The sequence below is a fragment of the Pongo pygmaeus genome, chromosome 14 (genome assembly GCF_028885625.2).
Source record: "Pongo pygmaeus isolate AG05252 chromosome 14, NHGRI_mPonPyg2-v2.0_pri, whole genome shotgun sequence".
NCBI classification, from domain to species: domain Eukaryota; kingdom Metazoa; phylum Chordata; class Mammalia; order Primates; family Hominidae; genus Pongo; species Pongo pygmaeus.
In genome coordinates this window covers 25,370,434-25,382,485 of record NC_072387.2, presented here as the reverse complement: position 1 = coordinate 25,382,485, position 12,052 = coordinate 25,370,434, and the positions used below count along the sequence as shown (strand labels likewise).

The 12,052-nt window shown below is 40.9% G+C and overlaps 1 protein-coding gene across 1 annotated transcript in view; it reads left to right on the top strand.

Annotated features, from left to right (window-relative positions):
• Positions 1 to 12,052, top strand: part of TPTE2 (transmembrane phosphoinositide 3-phosphatase and tensin homolog 2) — a 137,680-nt gene that overhangs the window by 28,706 nt on the left and 96,922 nt on the right. The window contains 1 exon segment of the mRNA XM_063650542.1: positions 1,833 to 1,884. Coding sequence (XP_063506612.1) covers positions 1,856 to 1,884 — 29 coding nt within the window. The 5' untranslated portion in view covers positions 1,833 to 1,855.

Genomic DNA, 12,052 nt, shown 5'->3' with positions numbered 1-12,052 from the left:
TATACAGGCAGTCTGGGGCTTATGATGCTTTGACTTAAAATTTTTCAGCTTTATGATGGTTCCAAAGGCGATGCACATTCAGTAGAAACCATACTTCAAGTCCCCATACAACTATTCTGTTTTTCATGTTCAGAATGTTGTTCCCATAAATTACATGAGCTATTCAACACTTCATAATAAAATAGGATTTGTGTTAGATGATTTTGCCCAACTGTAGGCTGATGTAGTGTTCTGAGTATGTTTAAGGTATGCTAGGCTAAGCTCTGATGTTCAATAGGTTAGGTGTATTAAAGGCACTTGACTTATGTTTTCCCTTCCTAATAAACCCATCGTAAGTCAAGAAGCACCTGTATCTGATAGAGGTCTACCTTTACCAATTTAAATTGACAAATTTAACATTCCTGTCTTGTTTTTGAATTGAAGAGCAACAGCAGATCTGAAATAAATACCGCAGTTAGCTTTGCATTCTTCACTATTTATTGAACAGTTGAGAGGGCAAGGAGGCAAAGAGAAATGCTCTGAGTGTGTCTTTGCTTGCCAGCTCCTTAATTGTCAACAATTGTACGGTGACTTTCCTATATTTTTCTGTGCTTTTTTCTGTTCTCTTCTCTGCTTTGGAGTCAGAAACTTCCATTCAAATCCCTGCCATGACAACATAACAATCTGTCAGCCTGTTTCCTCCTTCATAAATGATGGGTATAATTTCCATCTCACAAGATTTGTAAGTGTTAGAATTGAATGAGGTAATGTGTTAATACATACTGCATGCTTCAAAAATAATATCCGTCTCTTTCCACATGCTTCTCAGAACTCCAGTGCCACGATGGAGAGAGAGTGAGCCACTTTCTTCACTGTCCAATATCAATTTGGGAATGGCAGCTTGCTGCGTTTATATTTTCAGATTTAGTTAACATTACCTTCCATCAGTGAAATGGAATACTTAATCTTTATTATGTATTTCTCTCATTTTCCAATATCTTTAAAGTCATTTTATCACTATTTTAAAAATCAATTTTGTGAACTCTTGCTTTTGCATGGAGGAAAATGGGATTGGTCAAACATTGAAATGGGATGATTGGTTCTCTAATTTCTCTGTATTTAGTCCTACACCTAATAGCTTCAAGCTCTCTCCTAGGAAGACAGGACTCTGGGTATGTCTAAATGAGTCGACACTCTTAATGAGTTTTCTCTGTTGTATGCTATAATATCTTTTTGAGAGTTCCAGAGAACTGAATAAAAGTAGATCTCTCCATATTAACTAAATGATAATGGCTAACATCTGTGGGGTACTTTGCATATATAGTGTTTTCACATATAACATTCATTAATTGGTAAGCATTTACTGAGCTCTGCTACGTGCTATGCCTCTACTAGACATCAGAGTATAGTATACTGAAGTACTCCTTGACCTTGAGGTGTCATCATAAATTGGCTTCCCAAGAAAGCCTTCTCCTCCTGCTTTGTTAAGTCACTCCGCCCTTCTTATTGTCTAGTACCATACTCTGTCTCCTTTACAATATTTTATGTGCTGATCTCCTTAAAGGTAGGGATTGTGTCAGTTTCTGTCACTTCTGTGAGGTCCTGACTGTAAGACCTAGCTATTTCTAGGCCCAAAATCGGCACTCAATGAAACCAGTTGAGTGAGTGGAAGAATGGATGAAAGCAACATGCTCATAGGAAAGAGACAGGCTACAGATTCATTGCTACAGAATGTGATGGATACTAAGGCAGAGAGGTGGGTTGAGGGCATTGTGTTCATCTGTTTTGAGCTGCTATAACAGAATACCACAGACTGGGTAATGTATAAAGAACAGGAATTTGTTTTCTCACAGGTCTGGATGCTAGGAAGTCCAAGATGAAGGCACTGGCAGGTTCATTTATCTGGTGAGCATCTAGTCTCAGCTTCCAAGATGGCGCCTTGACTGTTGCATCCTTGAGGAGTGGGGGAAGAATGCTGTGTCCTCATAACAGAAGGCAGAAGAAAAAAGAGGGATGAACTCCCTCTTTCAAGCCCTTTTATAAGGGCACCTAATCCCATTCACAAGATAGGAGCCCTCGTGGCCTAATCACCTTTTAAAGGCCCCACCTCTTAATACCATCACATTAGTAACACCTAAGTTTTGGAGGAGACACATTCAAACCATAGCAGGTATAAAAGACAAGCATTTAATTAGACTGTCTGTCAGTTGATAATTTTTCCTTCCCTGCAGGAGACCTGTCTATGAGTTGCTGGGAGACCTGTTTAATTCTGAGCTTTAGAATTAAAATGGCCATCTGCCTGCAAGTAGAGATAAGCTGCATTCTCCCAAATCAGCTTTATTCATAATAAAAGTAGTATTTTGGCCTCCATATGCTATACTCTTTATTATCTATTTCTTAAACAATTGACAGCTTGGTTAGAGAAGAGGCAGGCTATCTATTGCCCCATCCTCTACTTTTTTTTTCTTTTTTTGAGATAGAGTCTTGCTCCGTCACCCAGGCTGGAGTGCAATGGCACGATCTTGGCTCACTGCAACCTCTGCCTCCCAGGTTCAAGCAATTCTTCTGCCTCAGCCTCCCAAGTAGCTGGGATTACAGGCGTGTGCCACCATGCCTGGCTAATTTTTATATTTTTAGTAGAGATGGGGTTTCACCATGTTGGCTAGGCTGGTCTTGAACTCCTGACCTCAGGTCATCTGTCTGCGTTGGCCTCCCAAAGTGCTGGGATTACAGGCGTGAGCCACTGCACCTGGCTTACTTTTTTTTTTTTTTTTTAACTAAATACCTAATCGTTATATTATGTTATTATTTTGTCTATTATTGCTCTCCTTAACATATGTAAAAATAGACCAAACTGACATGATCATATTTTAGAAAAATACTATTTTCTTTCTTTGAAAAGGAAACAGAAAAAAAGATAAATGACTTAAATTGTCTACTTATCATAACAGAATTAGAAATCCCAGTCTTTGTGGCTGCCAAAAAAAAAGGATAAATGACCAAAAAATGAAATCAAATAAAAATCTTCCATGACTGTTTTCCTATGAGTATTAATGTGAGGAAACTTAATAGTTCTGAAAATAAAGATGTAAATTGCTGCAGAATGTAAAACAGGATAAAGTCACAATAGCCAAAATGTGGAACCCAAATGTTCATCCATGGATGAATGGATAAACAAAATGAGGTATAGATGTACAATGGAATATGGTTCAGCCTTGAAAGAAGTGCAATTCTTATATATGCTGCAACACAGATGAACCTTGAGGACATAATACTAAGTGCAGTAAGCCAGTCACAGAAGGACAAATATTATATGATTCCACTTATGTGAGACACCTAGAATAGGCAAATTCATAGAGACAGAAAGTAGTTTCCAGGGGTTGGGGGTGGGGAGAATAGAGAGTTAGTGTTTAATGGGTATAGACTTTCTGTTTGGGATGATTTTTTTTTAAAGTTCAGAGGATGGATAGTAGTGATGGCTACATAACAATGTGAATGTACTTCACACCACTGAATTGCACTCTTAAACATCGTTAAGATGGTACATTTTTTGTGTATTTTCCCATAAGAAAAAAAAAATTTAGGGCTGGGCAAGGTGGCCTACATCTGTAATCCCAACACATTGGGATGCCGAGGCGGGAGGATCACTTGAGCCCAGGAGTTTGAGACCAGCCTGGGCAACATAGTGAGACCCCATCTCTTAAAAACAAATGGTGTGCGCCTATGGTCCCAGCTACTCCGGAGGCTGAGGTGGGAGGATCACTTGAGCCCCTGAGTTCAAGGCTGCAGTGATCTGTGATCATGCCCACTGCACTCCAACCTGGACAACAGAGTGAGACCCTGCCTCAAAAAAAATTAGTATGATAAAGCACAGACCATGTATATAATAAAGATACTTCAGCCATTTGAAGGAGTGTTCTGTTTTCAAGCCAAAGAGAAAAGCACATATTATCCCCAAAAAACGCACAGTTAGCAAAGCATCCAGGGAAGCTGGAAGGGCTGGTGTTTGGTGGCTGAGGTCAGTAGATGTGACTGCTCTGTTCTTGGCACCCCATGGGTACTTATCATCATCTTCTTAGCCACCACTGACAGGGTCCTGCTTGACAGACTGACCCTGTGCTGTGTATATCACATACATTATCACTGAATTTTTGAAACACCTTATAAAGTAGACATTATTCCCATTTATAGGAATTTAATACCTTTCTGAAATTTGCTAAGTAAGTGGTGCAGCCAGCACTTAAACCCTAGATCAGCAGACTCCAATAGTGAAGTACTTTCCTCAGTATATCCCAAGGATGGCTTTTAAGAATAATTGTATGGATAATCTGGAGTAAAAGGAATAGGAATTTCTTCATTTAGGTTCAGCAAAATGCGCGGACAAGATGACCACAAATGCAGGAATGTTGGAGTGGTAGTTAATATTTAGATGAGAAATCATTAAAGAGTGGAATAGCAATGTGAGTTTCTGGGGCTACTTCAGTAGGGCTTTTTGGAGCTGATTGAGGGGGCAAAAATTAAAGCCAGAAAGCTCAGTGGAGCAAATGTCATAGTGGCCACAGAGAAACAAAGTTTCAAAATGAGATGCTAAGTGAGAAACAGCAACTGAGGAGAGAAGTAATGTTTCTAGGATCACCAAGGGCATAAGGAGAATTGTTCTTTTAGACTCTAGGTGAGCTTGTAGTAATCCAAGGATTGGTGATTTAGGCCAGTGAATTCTGGCTCTGAGTACATCTCTAATCCCTAAACCTTCACCAAGAGGGATCAGGAGAAGAAAGGGGAGGAAGGGAGTCAGGTGTGCCACATATCTGCTATTGAAAAATGCCTAGATGGGAAAGGAGTTTGAAATGTTGTCCTAAAATGAAGTTTCTGAGTTAGATGGGCTGAATTTTACCATGTGTTCACTGTTACTACTGTGTAGAATTAAGAGATTTAAATGAGATTAAGATCTAATTGGCTTTCTGAGATATTGAAAACTAAGAACCCGGCTGGGCATGGTGGGCTCACACCTGTAATCTCAGCACTTTGGGAGGCTGAGGCGGGTGGATCACCTGAGGTCAGGAGTTGGAGACCAGCCTGGCTAACATGGTGAAACTCTGTCTCTCTTATCAGTGAGAACCAAACCTGAGTCTGCAGGCTTAGGGCAGGGGCCCAGACAATGAGAGGGGCTCTTCTCTTTGAGACTTGTCATCTAGAACTCATTATCACTGGAAGCCAGAGCCTAAATGAGCCTATCAGTTGCCTTGGGTTACAAGAACAAATTTTCATTGATTAATTAATTATTTATTTATTTTGAGACAGACTCTTGCTGTGTTGCCCAGGGACTGGAGTACAGTGGCATGATCTTGGCTCACTGAACCCGCCTCTGGGTTCAAGAGATTCTCCTGCCTCAGCCTCCTGAGTAGCTGGTACTATAGGCACATGCCACCATACCTGGCTAATTTTTTTATTTTTAGTAGAGACAGGGTTTCGCCATGTTTCCAGGCTGGTCTTGAACTCCTGACCTCAGGTGATCCGCCCACCTCAGCCTCCCAAAGTGCTGGGATTACAGGTGTGAGCCACCACGCCTGGCCAAGTCTGAGTTTTTACTGGGGAAGCCAAGTAGCAGTTCAGGGACTTGTGGCCACCAACCGTCTCTGAGATTCAAGGTCTGTTCTTTCTACTGGGGACTGAGATGGGTGGATAACCATGCAGATGTAAGGAGGAGTCATATCAATCATTCAGCCTGGGAGGAAGTCTGAGCTAGCAAGAACTGGAGGAATAATTTCCCTCTGTAGGAATTCCTGCTCTACCTACTTACTATAGGAGTAAAGTGGTCATGATTTAAACAGTCTTGTCTGTACCTGTTATGTTATAAGGATGTGTTCATGGCCCTATCTGCTAAGAGTGAGTTGTTCTTACAAATAAAATAAAAATTAGTAAATTTATACACACACTATTTGTTATGTAAATCCTAAGAGTGATGTTCCAAAAAAACAAATTTTGAAAGTAAATAAGTATATAAATAGGCTTTTTTTTTTTTTTTTTTTTTTGAGATGGAGTTTCGCTCTTGTTGCCCAGGCTGGAGTGCAGTCATGCAATCTTGGCTCACTGCAGCCTCCGCCTCTTGGGTTCAAGCGATTCTCCTGCCTCAGCCTCCTCAGTAGCTGGGATTACAGGTGTCCATCACCACGCCCAGCTAATTTTTTGTATTTTATTTTATTTTTTTAGTAGAGAAGGGGTTTACCAGGTAGGCTAGGCTGGTCTCAAACTCCTGACCTCAGGTAATCCACCTGCCTCAGCCTCCCAAAGTGCTGAGATGACAGGCGTGAGCCACCATGCCCGGCCAAGAAAGTTACTTTAGAGAGTGCCAAAGTTGAGGATTTGGCCTGCGACTTCCTGCAGTTGCCACACTGCAGTTTTCACACTGTGGCCTTAGAACAGTCTTATCCAGTCCTGAAACCCCAGTGCCTTGGAAACATCAGGACTGGTCAGAAGGACAGTAAGTCCTCAAGGCGTCAGCCTCTGCTCCTCCCCACAGATTGAGGGGTAAGTATTCCAAACTCTCTGCAGGACCCATAACCTGGATGTGGACACCCAGTCCTGCTAGGACCTGCTCCCAGAAGAGTTGATCCCAGCCATGAAACTGCCCTGATGCCTTCATCCTGTATCAGCCTCGTGAGTAGCCAGTAGCTGGGACCACAGGGGCGCACCACCACACCTGCCTAATTTTTTTTGTCGAGACGGGTTTTGTCATGTTGCCCAGGCTGGTCTGGAACTCTTGAGCTCAAGTGATGTGCCTGCCTCGGTCTCCCAAAGTGCTGGGATTACAGGTGAGCCACCACGCACAGCCCAGTTTGTGATCTTTTATGCATTGTTTCTCTCATGTAGCATGTTTTCAAGGTTTACCCAACTTGCAGTGTATTCCTGCTGAATAATACTCCATTGTGTAGATAAACTGTATTTTTATTTTTTAATTTTATTTTTAATTGGTACACAACAAATATTTGTACATATTTATGGAGTACAGAGGATATGTTGTTACATGCATAGAATGTGTAATGACCAATCAGGGTATTAAAGGTATCTGCCACTTTCAGTATTTGTCATTTCTGTATGTTGGGAACATCTCGAGTCCTCTCTTAGAGCTATTTTGAAATACACAATACATTGTTGTTAACTGTAGTCACCCTACTCTGCTATAGAACATTAGAACTTATTCCTTCTGTCTAACTGTATTAACCAACCACTCTTCCCTGCTAACCCACACACACTTCCCAGCCTCTGATATCTGGTATTTTTGTAGAGATGGGGTTTTGCCACATTGGCCAGGCTGGTCTTGAACTCCTGACCTCGGGCAATCCACCTGCTTCAGCCTCCCAAAGTGCGGGGATTACAGGCAGGAGCCACCACGCCCGGTCTTTTTTTAATGTTTATTCCACATTGTGTCAGTCCTCACACGTCTCCTGCGATCCATCTGACATGTAATCTGTTGGTTTTCCAGCAGTGATAATTTCATGTAAAATCCTAAATCTGACCTGAAATATTTTCTCTTCTCTTATTGATTATCTTTACATCGATATTAACCATTTTGATATACTGAGATAGAATTCAGTTGGTTAATGACTGTGCCAATAGCTCCATTTTTATACACAAATAGACATGCCTAAATCCAGTTTATTTTTATGTACAAATAGACATGCCTAAATCCAGTTTATGTTTATACACAAATAGACATGCCTAAATCCAGCTTATTTTTTTGTATGCACATTTTATTTAATTATTTTTTAACTTTTATTTTAGGTTCAAGTGTATATGTGCAGGTTTGTTATATATGTAAATTTTGTGTCATGGGGGTTTGATGTACAGATTATTTTGTCACTCAGGCGATAAGCGTAGTACCTGATAGGTAGCTTTTTGATACTCACCCTCCTCCCAGCCTCCAACCCTCAAGCAGGCCCCAATGTCTGTTGTTCCCATATTTGTGCCCATGTGTACTCAATGTTTAACTCCCACTTATAAGTGAGAACATGAGGTATTTGGTTTCCTGTTCCTGTGTTAGTTTGCTTAGAATAATTTTTAAGCTGGAGCTGGATGGCCTCCAGCTCCGTCCGTATTGCTGCAAAGGACATGATCTTGTTTTTATTTTATGGCTGCGTAGTATTCCACGGTATATGTGTGCCACATTTTTTTTATTCAGTTCACCATTGATGGGCACCTAGGTCAATTCTGTGTCTTTGCTACTGTGAATAGTGCTGCGATGAACATACGTGTGCGTGTGTCTTCATGGTAGAATGATATTGATATTCCTGTGGGTATATACTCAGTAATAGGATTGCTGGGTCACAGGGTAATTCTCAAGTTCTTTCAGAAATCACCAAACTGCTTTCCATAATGGCTGAACTAATTTACATATCCACCAGTAGTGTATAAGCATTCCCTTTCCTCTGCAACTTTGCCAGCATCTATTTTTTGGCTTTTTAATAATAGCCATTCTGACTGGTATGAGATGGTATCACATTGTAGTTTTGATTTGCATTTCTCTAGGATCAGTGATGTTGAGCACTTTTTCATGTTTGTTAGCTGTGTGTATGTCTTCTTTTGAGAAGTGTCTGTTCATGTCCTTTGCCCCTCCCTTTTTTTTTAGTGAGGTTGTTTGTTTTTTGCTCGTAAATTTGTTTAAGTTCCTTATATATTCTGGATATTAGAGCCTTGTCAGATGCATAATTTGTAAATATTTTTTCCCATTCTGTAGGCTGTCTGTTTAGTCTGCTGATAGTTTCTTTTGCTGTGCAGAAGCTCTTTAATTAGGTTCCACTTGTCTGTTTTTGTTTTTGTTGCAATTGCTTTTGGCATCTTCATCATGAAATCTCCACAAGGTCCTACGTCAGAATGGTATTTCCTAGGTTATCTTCCAGGGATTTTATAGTTTTAGGTTTTACATTTAAGTCTTTTATCCACCATGGGTTGATTTTTGTTTGTGGTGAAAGGAAGGGGTCCAGTTTCAATTTTCTGCATATGGCTAGTCAGTTATCCCAGCACCATTTGTTGAGTAGGAAGTCCTTTCTCCATTGCTTGTTTTTATTGGCTTTGTCGAAGATCAGACAGTTGTAGCTGTGCAGCTTTATTTCTGAGTTCTCTAACCTGTTCCATTGGCCTGTGTGTCTGTTTTTGTACCAGTGCATGCTGTTTTGCTCACTGTAGCCTTGTAGATGGTTTGAAGTTGGGTAGTGTGGCATCTCCAGCTTCATTCTTTTTGGGTAAGACTGCTTTTGCTATCCTCCACGTAGCTAGTCAATCACAAGTTGTGCTAATTTTTTCTGCTGTTTCTCCAATCTGTCTCTCCTCTCAATTCTCACTACCACCCTGGTTTTCCAGGCCCTCAACGTCTCTCACCCAAGCTGTGTAGTAGCCTCCTAACTGATCCCCGACACTTCGATGTTGCCCTCTCTCCTAAGCTGTGTAGTAGCCTCCTAACTGATCCCTGACACTTCAATGTTGCCCTCTCACCCAAGCTGTGTAGTAGCCTCCTAACTGATCCCCGACACTTCAATGTTGCCCTCTCTCCCAAGCTGTGTAGTAGCCTCCTGACTGATCCCTGACACTTCAATGTTGCCCTCTCTCCTAAGCTGTGTAGTAGCCTCCTAACTGATCCCTGACACTTCAATGTTACCCTCTCTCCCAAGCTGTGTAGTAGCCTCCTGACTGATCCCTGACACTTCAATGTTGCCCTCTCTCCTCACCACTGAAAGACAGACTGCCTGAAACAAAATTATCCTGAGACTTCCCTTCTTAAAATCCATTTTTGACTCTCTATTGCCTATGAAATAATGTCTGTACTTCTTAATATACTGTGCAGGCATCTCCTGTTACTCCCTGCTCTACATTTGTTATTGCAGTAATAGGTAAATGTTTATAATTTCCCCTGAAGTCCCTCTGCTATTCAGTGCTTCCATGTATTTGTTCATTATGATCTTTTTCTCTGAAACTCGCTCCCCACTTTTTCTCCTGGTTTATTATTTATTGTCCTTCACGCCCAAGCTCAAGCATCATCTTTTTCAGAAAACCTACTTTGAAGTTCCAGAGTGGACCAATGGCCACTTTTAATGCTCCCCATAGTGTTAATCTCTATCTTTTCACTTTAAACATACTTTTAAACCTGCTTCCTGAGTATAAAGTTTGTTATAATTTTAATATTTGTATTTTTCTATGTCTTTTTCTTCTCTTTATGGTTTCTGTTGACTCCTGCTTATGGTAGTTTGACTCTTCAACTCTGTTAAATTTTAGAAATAGCTCATATTTGTCTAAACTTTAACTTTGGGTGTCCTGAGAGACCAGAATTGAGATGATTTGCCTGGTTTCTGCTTGGTTCTGGAAGTAGTATCAATCAGGAACAATTTTAGTTTGATTTATTGGTTTGAGGTTTCTTGGACTATGAATATGGTGTAAATTCAAATTCCAGCATAAGAGTAAAGCTGGTTAGAAAACATTAGGGAAGACTTAAAATTACTAATGTTTTAAAATCTACTGCCTGCAGACTGATTTGCTTATTGCTTCACTTGTCATATCCTTCCAACTTTGTCTTTTCTACTAAATATGTAGCCAATTTTGGTCCCTGGATTTATATGGAGGTCTCAGACTCAGTTCCCTACTTTGTCAGGTTTAAATCCTATTAGTCAGTTAACCAGAAAAATTCTAGATCCCCAGCATTGCTGAACAGATTCCTGACAGATTGTGTCAGAGCATTTCAAAGTCTCTTATTGACATCTCATTCCCAGCTTTTTAAAAAAGAAAGTATTTTGACTTTCCTATTGATTGCCCCAATTCCTATTTACTACCTCAGGCAGCCACAATGTTAACTAACAAAGCTCTAGGTTTTGGTTTTGGCACACTTCCAGGGCATCTCTGGCTTCTGCATTGACTGATGACTTTAGTTTCACCTCTAGATTGTGTGTGCATGTGTGTAATCATTTTGTACTTCCTTCACATTTTGTGAGTTCAGAAATATATTTAAAAGTGTATTTGGGGCTGGGCATGGTATCTCATGCCTGTAATCCCTTTGGGAGGCTGAGGTGCGAGGATAACCTGAGGTCAGGAGTTTGAGACCAGCCTGACCAACATGGTGAAACCCTGTCTGTACTAAAAATACAAAAGTTAGCTGGGCATGGTGGCATGCACCTGTAATCCCAGCTACTAGGGAGGCTGAGGCAGGAGAATCACTTGAACTTGGGAGGCAGAGGTTGCAGTGAGCCAAGATTGCACCACTGCACTCCAGCCTGGGCAACAGAACGAGACTCTGTTTCAAAAAAATAAATAAAAAATAAAAATAAAAATAAAAGTGTATTTGGAAGTGATGTCAGTAAAAATGGCAAGCTAGGAACCTTCAAAAATTCCTTTGTTCATAAAAGCATCTGGGAAAAATAAAAGCAACTTTTTCAGATCTCTGGAAAATATCCAAAGGCTTGCTGCAATCTTGGGAGCATTTATTCAAGAATGTAAGCTGAATTTTGGTGGGAATAGTGAGCTTTGTAGTGTTCTTACTTTATGCTCATTATATCCTCCCAGCTCCATGGTAGCCTTGAAAACCAACAACCTACAATCTTGGTGAAAAACAAGCTCCTGGGACCCATAGAAAGGAACAAAAGGGGGTTGGGACTCATTCAAAGCCTTATTCCCAGAGAAATGTTATTATGTGACCTGACTAGGAGGTCCAAGGAAGACTGCACGCACAAGACTATCTTTATTTGGCCTCACTTAGAGCTCCCCCAGCCTTTGTTCATATTTGTTGAAAACAATCAGAGGCAATTGCTGAACATAATGGCTACCTGGGGTATAGATAAGTTGAGATACACAATATGCTAACAAAAAATGTAAACAAAGGCTGGGCGCAGTGGCTCATGCCTGTAATCCCAGCACTTTGGGAGGCCGAGGTGGGTGGATCATGAGGTCAGGAGATCGAGACCATCCTGGCTAACGTGGTGAAACCCCATCTCTACTAAAAAAAATACAAAAAAATTAGCTGGACATGGTGGTGGGCGCCTGTAGTCCTAGCTACTTGGGAGGCTGAGGCAGGAGAATGGCGTGAACCTGGGAG